At 23.2% G+C, this 17425-nt stretch overlaps 2 protein-coding genes and 1 non-coding gene across 4 annotated transcripts; 1 reads left to right on the top strand and 2 right to left on the bottom strand.

Annotated features, from left to right (window-relative positions):
- The first annotated feature begins 268 nt into the window (after positions 1-268).
- On the top strand, positions 269-9845 carry LOC112598939 (exportin-7). Its single transcript, XM_025345607.1, has 19 exons — positions 269-467; positions 1864-2110; positions 2195-2361; positions 2850-3077; positions 3152-3352; positions 3423-3542; positions 3708-3854; positions 4274-4640; positions 5714-5937; positions 6062-6153; positions 6220-6364; positions 6436-6583; positions 6655-7017; positions 7077-7288; positions 8129-8267; positions 9058-9135; positions 9233-9414; positions 9482-9609; positions 9668-9845. Exons 1-19 carry the CDS (start codon positions 444-446, stop codon positions 9765-9767), a joined length of 3312 nt encoding a protein of 1103 aa, XP_025201392.1. The 5' UTR covers positions 269-443; the 3' UTR covers positions 9768-9845.
- Positions 5320-5418, bottom strand: LOC112599248. The gene has a single exon (XR_003114930.1). It is a non-coding gene; the product is annotated as a U6 spliceosomal RNA (small nuclear RNA).
- Positions 9846-11221: 1376 nt separating the features above from the next.
- On the bottom strand, positions 11222-17259 carry LOC112598905 (scaffold protein salvador). Of its 2 annotated transcripts, XM_025345572.1 has the most exons (11): positions 17129-17259; positions 16486-16618; positions 15489-15568; positions 15307-15434; positions 15135-15249; positions 14768-14899; positions 14065-14161; positions 13733-13913; positions 13041-13204; positions 12810-12975; positions 11222-11606 (listed from the first exon to the last, which is right to left on the bottom strand). In XM_025345572.1, the coding sequence occupies exons 2-11, from the start codon at positions 16574-16576 to the stop codon at positions 11447-11449; spliced, it is 1314 nt and encodes a 437-aa protein (XP_025201357.1). In that variant the 5' UTR covers positions 16577-16618; positions 17129-17259; the 3' UTR covers positions 11222-11446. The 2 variants fall into 2 exon arrangements, with proteins under 2 accessions (XP_025201357.1, XP_025201356.1); XM_025345571.1 differs by lacking the exon at positions 17129-17259 and having other exon boundaries at positions 16486-16777.
- Positions 17260-17425: the final 166 nt, after the last annotated feature.

Raw genomic sequence — 17425 nt, 5'->3', positions numbered from 1 at the left:
CACATAATAATAATTTAATATCAAAAACTGTTAACAAAATACTTTATCACTTTTTCAGATTATCCAACAGTAATTAAAATGTTAATTAGTCTTATAATTTGTTAAAAACCTAAAATCACTTATTAAATAAATGTTCATTTAAAACTCAGTGTATCGAAATTTATCAAAATTATTAACAAGCGTTATTTAAATGCAACTTAATTTAATTTATGATTTATACACTTGTGTAATGTTGGTTAACATGAAAATAGATAGACGAACGTTGTTTGTAGTTGGGCAAAAATTTCTGTTTATTATTTTTTCGCACTGGATTTTTTTAGTTTAGAATTTTAGACTGATTGCCGTGGAATAAGTTTGTTAGATGTGATATAATTTTCAACGATTTAATACTAAAAATAAGGTTGTTACAAAACATATTTCTGTTGTATGTTTAATGGCTTTTGATGGAGATGGCGGACGATATTCAGGCAAGTTTTAATCGGCCAACATGGTTACGTTTTTATTGTTATTTTATAAATTAATACAATTATTATTAGGACTATAGTCATTTATTTATATTTTTGTAAACCTAATGATAATCACTCAATATTTTATTTATTTATATTATTGTTAAGTAAAAGATTGTGATCGTTTCCCTTTTATCTTATCTACATTATTTACATATAGCTTTTTATATGAATACTCAACAGTATTGAAAGCAATTATTTACATAAATTATTTAAGAATGTACTACAGAAAATGTGTATAGTTAATTTTAAAAAATTTGGTATACATTTAATGCAAGTAATGTTTGGACCATTTTTAATATATTAAATAGCAATTGTAATTAGTAGTTATATGGTACATTAGTTTATTATAATTATTGATATTGACTAATTAGTATAACAATTTTATTTTAATTTATAAAAAAAAAAAAACATTTTCTTATATGTATTTGCATACCTATCTTGATTTTAGTATATTTCATATGATATACTAAAACTATTATATTTAAGCATTTACTATTATGTACATTTATTAAAACAGATATAATTTCGGATAGTTTTGATTACTTACTAAAACAACTAAATTTTATGTTTGTTTTTTTTTCTTACTTAATATAATATTGATTTAGTATAAGTAAGTATGCATTTTTTCTGTTAGATATATAATTGATCCTTTGTTAATGAGTGGTACTAGTATAATAATCCAACACAAACATATTAAACAAACTTATTCAAAATATTGTATTTGGGTAGGTCTACACATAGTAAAATCACTAGTCCTGATGTAGTATACTTGTAATCCTTTCTTCACAAATTTAAAATCATAAAAATCACAAAAACATCTATCATTATCAAAACTTTATAACTTTATTAAACTTATTACATTGGCAACATTTAAATTTATTGATTTGAAAAGACAAGAATAGTTGAATTAAAAAGACATGTTGATTTGTTACCCTATTTGAAAATGAATTAAATTATTATGTTTTTTCAAATGTTGCAGTATTGAAGTAATATCAAACTTTTTTAAATGTGACAGTAACTTCTTAGTATTTTAAAATAAAAAATAATTTATTGAAAAAAAAATATCTATAAAAATATTATATCTTATTAGCTATTTAATATTTTTACAGTATTCTTTAGCTAGAATTTAAATATTTATCATAAATTAAAATTTTTATTTTTGTACAATACAAACATTTATTGTTAAATTATTACTTAAATATTTTTATCTACCTACAGATTATTTTTATTCAGTACTATTTTTGATAATACTTTTTTACTTTTTAATCGTATTATGTTAAATATATTAATTTGGTTAATCATTAAATATCAAGTATACAAATTTTTTTTAAATAATAAATTACATATTTTTTAGAGTATTCCACGTTTGGAGATGCTATGCAAGCAAATGTACGAATCAAGGGATGCTACTCTCTGTGTAGAAGCCGAAAAAGCTTTGGTTTCATTTCAAAATAGTAATACTCCAAACACATTATCCAAGTGTCAATTGCTATTGGAACGAGCTGACTCTCATTATTCACAACTATTAGCTACTACAACTATAACTAAGCTCTTATCACGCACTCCATTAACCTTAAACCTTGATCAAAGAATACAGATCAGTAAGTTTTTTTAATTCAAACTATTTTTATATTTAAAAATGTTTACTATTTTATGTTATAGTTATTAATATAATTTTATTTTAGGAAATTATATTTTGAATTATTTGGCTACACGTCCTAAATTGCCATCATTTGTAGTCCAAGCACTTGTATTATTATTTGCAAAGATTACTAAACAAGGATGGTTTGATGGAGAAAAAGATTCCTATGCATTTAGAAATGTCGTGTCTGATATTTCAGTTTTTTTACAAGTAATTAAATGTTGAGACTTATAATTTTAGGTTACATGTTTTGTTTTACTAGGTACTTCTTAAAAATCATATTCTTATGGCAATAGTGGCAAAAATTTAAATAATTGGAAAACAAAACAATTGATAATCTTTGAAGTTTGAAAATATTTAGTTAAATACTTAGTCATATTTATTAGATATTAGGAAATCTAGTAGTCTAGTATGCTTTACAGGCATTTAAAAGTTTTAACTTTATATTAATGTTAATGCATTATTGTTGTGCTGCTAGTCTGTCTGCTACTAATAGTCAGTTTATTAAAGACTAGTTTTTCTCAAAATCTTAAATAAATACTTTTAACGTTTAATATTATATTTTAATTATTATTTACTTTTATCAGTTCTTTATTAAATAGTTTTATTATTAGTACTATTTTTCTTTGTTGAATTAAGGTTTTTTTTTTGTTATTAAATTCTATATTTCTTTAGATATTAAAGCATTAATGTTTTAGGGAACAAATGTTGAACATTGTATGATTGGTGTACAACTATTATCTCAGTTAACAACTGAAATGAACACTGTAGCTGATGTAGAATCTCACAGAGCTGTTTTAAAACATCGTAAAGTTGCATCATCATTCAGAGATACACAATTATTTGAAATTTTTCGAATGTCATGTCAAATGTTACGGGGTGCAAATAATAATCGAAAAAATTTAAATTTTACTGATGAAACTCAAGTAAATGTTTGGTTTATCAATATTATACTTATAATTTATATACAATTTGAATGTATACATTTTGTCTGTCTTAGCATGGATTCATGTCTCGATGTCTGCAATTAGCTCAGAATTGCTTAACCTATGATTTTATTGGTACAACTTGTGATGAATCAGCTGATGATATTTGTACTGTTCAAATACCTACAGGTTGGCGACCAGCATTCCTCGAACAATCTACTTTAACACTTTTTTTCGATCTCTATCATTCCCTGCCACCTAGTTTGTCAAGTCTTGTAAGAATATTTTTAAAAAAATTGCAAACCTTGTTTTATAATAAAATTAATTTTATTAATAATTGTTTAGGCTCTATCGTGCTTGGTGCAACTAGCTTCAGTTCGACGTTCCTTATTTAGTACTACTGAAAGAGCTAAATTTTTATCTCATTTAGTAAATGGTGTAAAAGATATTCTACTTAATCCTCAGGTAATAAGTTTTTGACTGAATATAAATCTAATCTTGATATTTGAACAAATTTTTGATTTACAACTTAAATAATTTAATGTTACATAAATTATTGTAGTTCCTAGTATTAAAATAATTTTTAAAATATTATATTGTTAATAAAACACAATTTATTTTTATTTTTAGGGTTTAGCTGATTCAAATAATTACCATGAGTTTTGCCGTTTATTAGCAAGACTGAAATCAAATTATCAACTTGGAGAACTTGTGATGGTTGACAGTTATCAAGAAACTGTTGGTCTCATTGCTAAATTCACTGTTGAGAGTCTACAGGTAAAAATGTACACCAAATTTATAAAGTTTATTTTATATTTAAGAATAAGTTTCAAAATGAAATGCATTTTTCGTTATTGAATATTGCACATAAATCTTAGCCTCAATTATAATAATAATATAAGTATGAAATGTTTAAATCTTTTTTAGATAGCATACAATTTATAAATAAAATTAGGTTTAAGTTGTAATAAATATATTATTTTAAATTTATTTTTTATAGTTTTTTTTATAAATTTTACTAATGTTTTTCTAGTATATAAATCTATTTAATACATATTAATATATGTTTTTTAGGATTCATTATCTTGACAAAAATTTTAGAAAACTATGCATATTAATATATTATTTATTATATATATCTTAAATTTTTGTGATGTAATTAAAATTATAATAAAGAAAAATCTGTATTTATTTAGGTCTACCAATGTGCTCCAAACTCTTTTCATTATTTATTAAGTTTTTGGCAACGAATGGTAGCATCTGTACCTTATGTCAAAGCTGCAGAACCTCATTTATTGGAAACTTACACTCCAGAAGTTACCAAGGCATATATATCATCCAGAATAGAAAGTGTTACACTTATTGTAAGAGATGGATTGGATGATCCATTAGACGATTTCACTAATGTTCAACAACAGCTTGAACAGTTATCTGTGATTGGCAGATGTCATTATCAAAAGACATGCTCATTAATTGCTCAGTTATTTGATCAATCGGCTACTAATTATCAAGAAATTATTGCTTCGGCTTCTGCTTCTATTTATGATCTAAAGATTCAAGAAGGTAGATCAAACACATTATTTTATAAATTTTATTTGAATTATATTTAAGTCTTATTTATTCATTATTGATAAGACATAAAATTATTCAAATTATGGATACAATATAGTATATACTTATATGACTATTATGAGGATGTAGCTACAAACAGTTTGTAAATACCCCTTAAATCATATTTCGTGTAATTGGAAATATTAAACTATTAATGGGCCATGGTTTAATTCTAATTTATTTAAAATACTACTTCCTCATGAATTTTCTTCATCTTACAAACATACTGTATTCTAAATTTTGTGTTAAGTTTGATATTAGAATTAGAATACATTGACCAATTATCATGCTTAAAGGTGAGAATATTATTTTTGTTTGAATGTCTATTTTCTATGATATTTATATTTTAAGTCGCTCGTGATAATTTACTTGACATTTATAACTTACTCATAAATTGAAATATTTTAAAATTGTTATTTTTAAACATAGTTAATAATTCTTCTTACCTTTAAAAAGTCAACTTATTTTAATATTAAAACTAATACTAGAAAATGATTTTACCAAACATAATTTCTCTATGTTGTATTTTTGTAAATTAGAATCAATATGGGTGGATGATTCCTTTTAAAAATATATAATCAATTTATTGATAATATTGACCAAATATGTGAAATTTAGGTGTATATTTGTAATTTATAGTTATGTTATTTTATATTAGTGTATAATCTAAGATATGCTAATCTTCTCTGTATCGTTCCAATTTTAGTATTTGTACTGCCGAAGCAAGTACATTAGTGTATAATTATTGGCTATCTATTATTTTGTACAACATTCTTTTGATATCTTAAAAAATATTATTAGATATTAATTGAGTATTTTATTCAAATGTCTCCTAACACACTTGTTTCTTGCTATTCATTTTTGTAATCTGGACTGACATTTGAAGCTATTTGTTATCATAGATGTTATAGTAGGTGTATTTAATGAAAATTGTCATGTAACATCTTATCAATATTTTATATTATTATGGTTTGGTTTGTTGTGCTGTTATTAATGTTTTAATTTAAAAATAAATTCTAATTTAGGTCGTTTAACTTGGTTGGTATACTTGATTGGAGCAGCAATTGGTGGTCGAGTAACATTTAATAGTAATGACGATGGAGATGCAATGGATGGAGAAATGGCTTGTAAAGTTTTACAACTAATGACTTTTAGTGATTCAAGGCTGCCACAAGGAGGTTATGAAAAATTAGAACATTCATTTTTATTTTTCTTTGAACAATTTCGAAAAATCTATATTGGTGATCAAGTAAGAAAAATAAATTATATGGATTATTAAAACTTGTTTTGGCCATATAATTCAAAATGGTTATTATATTTATTTACATTTTAATGTTTTAAATGATTTAAAACTATGAATTACATTTATATAGGTACCTAAGAATTCAAAAGTTTATCGCCGATTACATGATGTCCTTGGCATTAGTGAAGAGCACATGGTTCTAAGTATTTTTATGAGGAAAATGTAAATTATATAAATTTAAATTTAATAGTGTTCAGCAAAATGTTATTTAATTTATTTATTTTTCAGTATAACAAATTTAAAATTTTGGTGCTCCAGTAATACAGTAATTCAAAAAACATTAGCTTTATTGAATGATCTTTCAGTTGGTTTTTCTAGTGTTAGAAAATTAGTAAAACTTGATGAAATTCAGTTCCTATTAAACAATCATACAGTAATTTAAAATTATTTACATGTTTTTTTAAACTAAAAATATATTGATAAATTAATAATTATTTTTAATAGAGTGAACATTTTCCGTTATTGGGTAACACATTTAGTGTTAAAGATATGAGACATCGATCATCATTTTATACTTCATTAGGTAGATTACTTATGATTGATTTATTAGAAGATGAAGATAAATTTGATAATTTTATGATACCTCTAACAGGTAAATCTATTCAATAAATAAAATTCATATTGTATATATATTGAACTATTGTTATTATTTTTTGTACTTAGCATCTGTTGAGTCAATAGGGGCTTTATTAGCTACAGTTAATGGTGTAAATGATACATCAGTGTATTCAAATATTGAAGCAAAAAAAGCCCTGATTGGCCTTATTAGAGACCTTAGAGGCTTAGCTTTTTCATTCAATACTAAGACATCATTTATGTTATTGTTTGAATGGTTATATCCTTCATATACACCAATTTTACTACGCGCAATGGAACTATGGTATGCTGATCCTGAGATTACTACTCCATTATTAAAACTCTATGCAGAATTAGCTTTGAATCGTTCACAAAGACTTCAAGTTGATGTGTCATCTCCAAATGGAATATTATTATTCCGTGAAGCTAGTAAAGTTGTTTGTACTTATGGTAAGAATTTATCTAACTTTTATTTTTGTAAATAAAGTAAACATAAATATTTTTTACAGGAAATAATATTTTAAATCTTGATGTTCAACAAGATATGTTATATAAAAAAAAGTTAAAAGGCATATCTATTTGTTTTTCAATGTTAAAAGCAGCATTATGTGGAAACTATGTTAACTTTGGTGTTTTTAAACTTTATGGAGATGACACTTTAGAAAATGCTCTTAATATATTTGTAAAATTATTACTGTCAATTCCTTTGAGTGATCTTTTGGTAAGTTGTATAATATTTGTATTAAAATTAAACTACAAATCTATTTCAAATTCAAATGTATTCTTACTGATTATGTTGTTGGGATGTATAGTTATAGATTAAATAACATAACCTATTTATTAACAATACTATTTCAAATTATCTCTTATGACATCATATTATGGTGGGGATAGGAAGATTTTTACTTAATTTTCTATTATATAGAGAACTGAGCAATTAATGGCCCTTGTACCTTTTAAAATTACTTCATAAAATTTTACTGATTACCTGTATTTTATTTTATTATGTTTTAACATGTTACAAATATAAATAAATACATTTTAAAATTTTTTACTTGAGGCCGCTAAATTTAAAAATACTATAAATTGGCTCTCTAATAACTTTAAATTGCATTTACTACATTAAATAATAAATCCAAAAATAAAGCTAGCTTTAACTATTTTTTCTTAATCATTATTTTGTATGTCTAAATATTTATGACTTATTTTTAGATTTCATAAATTTTCTTTATTATTAAAAATTAATAATAATAATAACATAAAATAAAATGAAAGAGCACAAATATATATATATATAAGGATATTCTTACAAGTATAAACAATCATTCTTTTTGTGTTTTTATTTTTAGAATTTTTAAAATTATTTCCTTTTACACAATTAAAGTAATGTTTTAACATTTTTTTACAAATTTAATTGTATTTATTTTTCTTAGTGTTTTATTGTTTGCATACATATTTGATTTCATTTCCAATTAGAATATTTTTACTGAAAATTCAAATATTTTAAAAACCTAAAAGCAAGTAGTTAAAGAGTTATTGTTTTAACACTATTTATTTTTAGCATTATCCTAAATTATCACAAACATACTATGGATTACTCGAGTGCCTTGCTCAAGATCATATGGAGTTTTTATCTACTTTAGAACCTCAAGTATTTCTGTATATACTTTCATCCATATCTGAAGGATTGAATGCATTAGGTGAGTCACTTATTATTTAATAATACGTCCCTATATTATGAAATAAATGTTTAAATTACATAAATGTTAACAATTGTTGAAGTCATAATGGATATTGAAAAATTGAAACAAATATGTTGGTGCTTTATGTACTTTGTGTATCATAAAATCAGCAAAATCTGTATAATTTATTTAATATTTTTTTTTTTTAACTTTTTAATGAATACCAATTAATTTAGTATTATGTATTTAACTTACATATTGATGTAAAAATTGACTGAAACTTTATTTAACAACTAGTTTTGATCATTAAGATATTAAACTTAATTGATAATATTAAAATATTATATTGAAAATAATAAATTATTCATGTAATCAAAATTAAAATATATAGCCTATATATGATGTATTTCTGGATTGAATTAAAAATGCAAAATTTAAAAACCTAATTTTCTCATTTAAAGAGCTTATAGCTAAGTTAATATAATACCTATTGTAAAAGAAAATTACTTAAGTTATCTGTATATTAGATAATTTTAACCAACTGAACATATTAAAAGGTTTAATAAATTTAGCGAAGAGATTAATCAACTAATATTTACTAAATTAAAGGCATCACAAATTCCAACAAAAGTAATGTCTAGGTATTCTCTATTATTGAAATATTAATTAATTCTTCCAATTAAATTGGTGAAATAGTAGTAGTTCCACGATCTTTTCTTTTTTAACTTAAAATTATTCATTAATTATAAAATCTATAGTCAATATACATGTTTATTGCCTGCCTATTATTAATTTTAACATTTTTCAGATATGTCTATATGCACAGGATGTTGTACTACTCTTGATCATATTGTTACTTATGTATTTAAACAACTATTATTAAAAGGTAAATTATTAACTAAATTAGTAAAAATAAAAATATATAAAAACCTTAAAAAACAAATTATTGTAAATTACTCAAACTAATATTTTTATTAACTTAGGTAAAAAAGTTAGACGCCGCATGCAACAAGTAAATGAAATTTTTTTACGTACCCTAGAAACACATTTAGGTGTATTTAGACAAATCTTACAGACTGTACTTAACATAATCATATTTGAAGAATGCAGAAATCAATGGTCAATGTCCAGACCACTTCTTGGGCTTATACTACTTAATGAAGAGGTATTATTGATTATTTTTACTTAATAAATAAAAGCTCATCTATATAATATCTCATAATTTTGTTTAGTATTTTAATCAACTAAGAGATATTATTCTACAAAGCCAACCAATTGATAAACAATCAGCAATGGCTCAGTGGTTTGAAATGTTGATGGAAGGAGTAGAAAGAAATTTAGCAAGCAGGAATAGAGAAAGGTATATTAACTTAACAAAGTATTCAATTCTTCATTTTAAACTTATATATTTTTAATAGGTTCACTCAAAATTTATCTTCATTCAAAAAAGAATTAACTGAAAAAGGATCAGCAATATCTATGAATTCTGTTAATAATGAAGTTATGATAACCACATAACATGTTGGGTTGCTTAAAATTTGTAATTTGATTTCTTAATTAATGTCTTTAATTCTAATATTAATATTTCAAGAAACATTTATGGTTATTTATTTATTATTGTTTGAGCCATGTAAATAACAACAAAAAAAAAAAAAAAAAAAAAACTTAATCTTTGTAAACAATTTTAATTAGAATATAGAGCCTACCTCCTAGTCATAGGCTATTACTGGATATTATTTTAAACATTTAATGATTATTAAATGCATTAATTATTATGTATGATACATAAGCGTGATTAAGATATCTGCAGTTTTTAAACTATGTGTAAATATATTTTATTATTTTTTAATGAACAAAAATAGTGTTAGATAATTTGTATATGTCTTTAAGCCTGATATTAATAATTAGTAATGAATTTAAGGAGCAAATGTTAATGCCCTGAAAATTTTCATAACTGATCTACAATTTTAAAAACAAAATTGTAATATGCTGTCATAAATATAAAATAAGCTAAATGCATTTAATTAAGCTCCATCAATCTGTTTAAAAAATTAAATATTAATTTATTTAATCAAATTAAAAACATTTTTATCATCATAGTTTACTTATGTAAAAACTATGATAATAAAATAAACATAGTAAATATATTGAGCACATAATTTTTTGCACTTTAAATATTTAAAAACTCTCAAGGTATAAAATAGAAACATATTGAAAGCTATGAAAGCGCATATACATAAAAATTCAATAAATTTTAGACCATGTTAATAGTATAATATCAACATTTTTTAAATTTAATCCATTTGAATTTTGACTTAAATAGTTACTACTTTATCTACTTAATCTACTTATCTAATTTAATAGTGATACAACTTAATCTATATTCTATTCAGCCAGAGGATAAGCTGTGACTTGTCAAAAATAAGATCTTCCGTGTATCCCCATGGAATATTCTGTCTCTGAAATCAATTCCGTTAATGACTGCAATGTCATGAGTAGATGCATAGAATTAGCATGTTCTCTCACTTAACTAAATAGAATAAATAATTTGATTTTCTTATTATACTTAAGAAAATAAGTTAAACACCTATTTTTTAAAAAGTTAGAAATACACATATATTTATAATGATAACCCATATTTACTTAAGTGGTTGATTTTAATATTGATAAATTCTTATTATATATCAACTATTAATAAAAAGAAATTTTAAAATTTTAAGGCACTATAACAGTCACAACATCAGAATAAGATAATATATACTAGTCTGGTTACAACTTTATGAATACATTTAGGTAAAATAAAAAATATACTTGAATATTGGTTTTAGACATAAAAAGTATGTGTCTCAATGTAAATTAGTTATGCTATCACAACATCAATTTCATTAAATATATAATAATTAGGTTGGTACAAAATAAAATATATCACTTGTTTCAATGAATTAGTAAGTACAATAAAACCTATAACTCAATTATAATAAAAATAATAGAAGCTTTATTTCGACCATATCCTATTTTAGTCATAATAGTAATTACATTATTAAATATTAATTTAACAATCACAGAATGTAGTAAAACCTTAATGATATTTTAATATATTCATAGTATCATTAACTAATTAACCATAGTAGTGGTATAAAAAAACAATGTAAAATAACTTGCACAATATTATAAAATTAAATTTGAATACTTAATAATTAAACTTTAGTTTCTGTATGTTGCGATAGTGCAACTTCACGTAGATTATCATTTGTTACATCAATAATACGTGGTCCTGGTCCATAACGATTATATTCATTCGTTTCAATATATTGAGATTGCATATGTCTTCTATCCATTTCAAACAATAATGCAGATCTAAAAAAAAAAATTGTTCATATAAGAATATTTGTTATATTATGGTAAAATAAAACTTTTAGAATAAAAATATTTAATCAATTACAAAATAATCATTAAATGAATAAAAAAAGACAATCACTATTTATTAACCATTAAATAAAGATGCAATGGACAAGTAAACATTATTTGGGCCAATGAAACATTAACATAAATATTATTAATTATTTGTTTTTATTTAATTTCAATGAATATGGTTCATATAAGTAAGACTTCAGTAGCCTTAAATCAGTGAATCTTGAGTTTTAAACTTAATTTTGAGCCACAAATCACAATATACTTTGAATAATTTAAAAAAAATATATATAGTAAAAATGTATTTTATCAAATTATAAATTATAAGTATTTCAAGTTAAAAACATATAAAATCATATTAATTAACTTTGAAAAAAAAAATGGTCTCTAAATTAAATAGTCTAATAAAGATAAAATGTACTAATATTTTTAATAAAATTAAAAGCTAAACAAATGACAAAAATCTGAGTCATCCATCTCAATATAAGATAAGAGTAATAATATAAATTCAAAAACAAAATAAAACCACCAATTAATTTTAAAAGTTTTTTAATTTTTATGAAAATTATTTACTTAAAGGCACCATATATCCATAACATAATTTGGTAAAAATTTGTTTGTTTTTCAAACCACTTAGAAAATATTATTAGTTGAAAAAATAAAATTTCACCATAACAGAATAAAACTTAAAAACATTACTTTTTTTACCTAGTAAAAATCAAATTTAGGCATACACGCATAAGTTTTCTACATAATTTTTTAATAACACAAAAACTAAAACTATATTGAGATAGGACATTAAGACCTCAAATATTAGTAAATATTGTTATATTTTATGGTATCCAAATATATTTTTGATACTTATGTGATATACATATACAAGGTGTATTTAGTGGTCATGAGTTTTGAACTCTACTAAAAAAACGACAGAATGAGTACAATTTTAATCACACAAGTACACAACAAAAAGGTCTTTGGAGTCACCAAAAATAGTATAAAGTTAGTATTGTTCCATTATCAAAACAATATAAATTATAATGATTATTAATTTCAGAGAACTGAAATAGTTATATTAGATAAGTATAATATCTAACTTCACTTAAACTAAGAAAATTAGATCTAAAACTAATAATACTAATAGTAACAAACCTATAAACTTCATAACGCATAACAATCTCTTCCAATTCTTGTTTATATAAACGAGTCAACATAGCATTGAAACAGTCAAGTTCTGGTAGCCTAAACATTTCCCATCTAAGTTTATGATCTAATGTTTGTGCTGCATGAGAATAAACATTGAGCCATACAGGGATTTCTTAAAGAAAAAACAAATAGTTAACTTAAAACATATAACATAACAACATTTAAAATTATTTTTACCTTGATTTAGATAAGGATTAGCAGGTACCAGCATATTATGAGGATGAAAATGTGTAGGTCTTGGTGGCGGGGGAGGTAAAAGTGGCAATGGAATTCTCACTTCTGGTTGATAAATATAGTGTGGAGCACATGGATGCTCATATTGTGCTTGTCGAGAAATGTGACTGAAAAAAAAATCAAAACGCATAATAATATAACAAATAGATCTATATTAATTCATCAAATAAATTTTCTTAAATTAGAAAACAGATTTTATATTTTTATTTTTTATTCAAATAATGCTTTAATTAACACAATATGTTTGTAATGTACGAACTTAAATAAATCAAACCAAAGGCTTATTTTAATTAGTATCTACTATCTACGACCTACATACAACACCTCTCTATATATCAATGATGATACTATAAAAATAACCATTAATCTTGTTAATTTTATTAAATTATCTCATAAAAATAATATTTAAGCATAGAGTATATCTTATTTTTAACATTTTTATAACATAAATATTAAAATATTTTAATATTAATAAATTTAATTTTTTCAATTACAATTTTTATATTAATAATAAAAGCTTTGATTTTGTAAAATATGTTTAATAACTTAAACAAACATAATTTATGGTTGGTATCTATAACACCTTTTAACTGAACTGATTAAATATAAGTATTACAATTTTATTGTTTACTCACTTAACAAAATATACTCCATACTCATCACTTTCAATACGTTCCCATCCAGTAGGAAGACCTTCTTTTTCTAAAGGATGTGACCAGTGTGTAGTTTTTGTATTGTGGTCGATATAATACTTACGACCTCTTAATGTTAAGTCTACAGACCAACCTGGTGGTAAGGGAAGTTCTTCCCCTCCGCCTATACAAAAATAAGTTTAAATGCTATATCATTAATGAATCTCTATATGTTCTTATTTCAAACTTAAGGTAATTATGACAATTTTTGAATACAATCCGTCATATGCATAACTACTATAGATTTCATCTATAACTAAAATATATATATTCACCTGAAGGTAATGGTATTGGAACAGTCTGTCCAATATTATGTAAGGCTGGGGTGGAATGATGAGTATTAATAATTTCATTCTTGTGCTGTAATTGAATCTGTAAATGCAAAGCGAAGAGAAACATTTTTTACCTTATTAGTATGTAATAACGGTAAGTGGTAATTAAGATTTAAATATCCAAGATCAATAAATATGTTATAAATCAATTATGTTTACTTAAGTTATATATAATATCAAAATTAAGTTTAATACTGTAGGCTTTTAGATGATTAGGTAACATTATTATTTAAATTACAAAACCAAAAGTTTTGTATAATAATAATAAGATAATATTGAAAGTTTTTAAAGTAATTGATGAAAAAAAAAATCATCAATTAAATTTAGGTCGACTTTTTACAGTTAAAAGGTAATTTCAAAGTTTTTCATCAAATTAAACTTATAATATTTAAAAAAATACAGCTAATGACATGACACTAAATTATTTAAAATTATAAGGATTGAATAATATAGATATTTTTAAAATAATTAAATAGATTTCAAGGTATAATATAAACTTTAAATTTAAAAATAAATTTATTTATCCTTTCTTATAATAAATAAATAATTTAACAGTTATAATTTTCTTAAATTGAATTGTACATAAACATAAATAGATGGTTAGGAAGCTAAGTATTTTCAAAATTTAAAATAAATATAAATTTACCGTTGGGAAACATTGTGATAATGCTGGCGAGTAAATTGTATTGTCACCAAATCCATGTAAAATAACAGATGACTCTGCTAAATCAGAGTGTGAATGATAAGGCAAACAAGTGGCACTAGTATGTGTTCCTATCTAAATAAAAATTAAAATTAAATTATTTAAACATACATTAGAAACCAGTGCCATAATTTTACATTATTCTCCAACACAAATAAATCCATAATTATTGCACAAAAACAATAGCTTTCCTTGCAAAATGAAAATAGATATATTTATATATAAAATGCAAATACAAAACCTAGCATTCCACAAATAACATCACTGTAAAAAACTAACTGAAATACAAATAATAAAATTATAAACTTGCTTGATGATTAATGTGGCAGTCATTGGAAATATATCTATTGCTACAATTTCTAACATTTATTGATTGATCAGCAGCTATACCTGGTGAACTACTCCATAAATTAGCATTGGCAAATCTTCAAAAAATAAATTTATTAATATTTTGTAATAATTCATAAATTAATAATATATACTTTTGAGCTAAATCAGGAACAGAACTACTAGGAGTATACTTCCCTTCATGGCCAATTAGCATTGATGGAGATGGTGTATTTTTCACATTACCGAATTTTTGAACTGTACCACTTGGTTGGTTTGTATTCTAAAAAATATGTTAATAATATAGAGTTTAGCTTAAAATCCAATTTTTACTTACATTTGCATTTGGAGATTCTGAAACATTAGTCCGGCTGTGGTTATTTTTTCTGAAAGGTTCTGTAGTCCATACATTTATAACTGAAAATAAATGATTGAATTCATCAATAGGTATTCAAGATTAAAGTGAAATACTAAAATAAATACATTCTTAGAATAAAATACTTCAACAGTTTCTAAACTCTGAAGCATTTAATAGGGGAGGTGCAATGTAAATATTGCTATTATATACACTATAAGCGCCAATATTGTACTATAAACTGTAGTCTATAAGTACTAATATAGTACTAGATACTAATAAAAAATATTGTTTCATTTATTCAAGGGAGGTACTATTATTTATTTTTATTTTTTGGGATACATCATACATGAACTAAAAAAGTTTGGAAACTGCTATACTAAATATATAATATTATTCCTTGGTTTTATCTAAGTTACTATTGCTTATTGTATCAGTTTATTTTCTCAAGTATTCATATTCTTTATCAATTTCACATAATCAAAAACATCAACAGAAATTTTAATCGATTTTCAATTGATGGTTTTCATCTGACATGATCCAGACTTACACAGTAAAAAATATTTTCTAAGCATACCAAATAATAATAGTGCTTAATACTTTAATTTGTCATATATTACATGTACATGACAAGATAAACACTTGATTTACAAATATATTAATAAGTATGATTTGATAATTTAAAATATAGAAATAATTGAGAGAAATTTGTACCATACAACCAATTAAATAATACAAATTGATGTGACTAACAATAGACTAAGCTTTACAGAGTAAAATTACCCGGAATTAATGTATTATAAAACTAAATTTATAATGGAAGAATAAATCCTGGAATATTGAGAATTATTTCAATATTTCTAAAATTATTAAAAAATAATAAAGAATTCCAATAATATATTAAATATTAATACATTAAGTGTTTTTAAGTAATAAATATTATATTTTATGTTTTTCTTATTTTATTCTACAAACTTACTTGGTATTTCCGGTGGTTTGTCTTTTTTTACATATTTTCCAACCACTCCTTCTTTAATAGTTCTAGTATCTTTATTTTTTCTTGACAACATGTTAAATAGGTTAAATCTGTTTAAAGGGCTGTTTTTTTATAACTAAACAAAAACATTTGTTAAATATAATTTTTAAATTTTCATGATCTAAGTCATAGATTATAATTGTTTTTTATAAATTTATGTTTTATGAATTAAATAGGTTCCTACAGTGGTACAGAATAGTAACACTTAAAAAACTTAGGCATTTATATTATAGTGCAGAATATCTAACTTTTATATTAAAAATACTTAAAATGTGTAGCCATTAATTATTTTAATGGTTCATAAATATTAAGCAATTCAATTAAAATTTCATGTTTATATTAAATTATAGAATGTAAATAGTAAATACATGATGGTAATAGACAATAGTTGGTATTTGATAGATACTTAGTAAGATAATAAATAATAATTAATAATTATTAATTTTTAAAAAATAAAAACCTTATCATATAAAAATAACCTTAAATTATTAATAATATATTAGTCATTTATATCATTGTTCTGTGTTTATATCAATATCAATGACTTAAGTTTTCCTAAAAATCATAAAAATAATTTTAACTTTACATCGGATCCATTTTGTCATGTTAAATGAATAATTTAATTTAAATAAAAATTAACGATTAATGGTTGAATTTAAGACCAGTGAAACTATGTAGTATGTTGGCTGGCGGCTGCTGAATCCGAACAGTAAAATGATCAAAGAATTTTTAATTGTCAACAGTTATCTATTATTTATCAGTTATCACTTATCAGAACACGAGTTTAAATTTTAAGCCACAGTATACCAAAAAGTAGAAATCTTTTATTCTGTGTTTTAACTTAAAAAAAAATAAAACGTTAATACTAAATACTAGTAAATTG

Source organism: Melanaphis sacchari, unplaced genomic scaffold (genome assembly GCF_002803265.2).
Source record: "Melanaphis sacchari strain LSU unplaced genomic scaffold, SCAv2.0 Contig4_pilon_pilon, whole genome shotgun sequence".
Classification (NCBI taxonomy): Eukaryota; Metazoa; Arthropoda; class Insecta; order Hemiptera; family Aphididae; genus Melanaphis; species Melanaphis sacchari.
The sequence above is the reverse complement of the archived record's forward strand: the minus strand, read 5'-3'. Positions and strand labels throughout refer to the sequence as shown.

What these genes read in the sequence shown, in the direction of transcription:
- LOC112598939 (XM_025345607.1), top strand. Translation starts at nt 444, where the DNA reads ATGGAGATGGCGGACGATATTCAG. An exon ending in TGATCTAAAGATTCAAGAAG is followed by an intron (nt 4,641 to 5,713) that starts GTAGATCAAACA and finishes ATTCTAATTTAG; the next exon opens with GTCGTTTAACTTGGTTGGTA. An exon ending in TCCTATTAAACAATCATACA is followed by an intron (nt 6,365 to 6,435) that starts GTAATTTAAAAT and finishes TATTTTTAATAG; the next exon opens with AGTGAACATTTTCCGTTATT.
- LOC112598905 (XM_025345572.1), bottom strand. Translation starts at nt 16,576, where the DNA reads ATGTTGTCAAGAAAAAATAAAGATACTAGAACTATTAAAGAAGGAGTG. An exon ending in ACTGCCACATTAATCATCAA is followed by an intron (nt 14,900 to 15,134) that starts GCAAGTTTATAA and finishes ATTTTTATTTAG; the next exon opens with ATAGGAACACATACTAGTGC. An exon ending in TCCAATACCATTACCTTCAG is followed by an intron (nt 13,914 to 14,064) that starts GTGAATATATAT and finishes ATTTTTGTATAG; the next exon opens with GCGGAGGGGAAGAACTTCCC.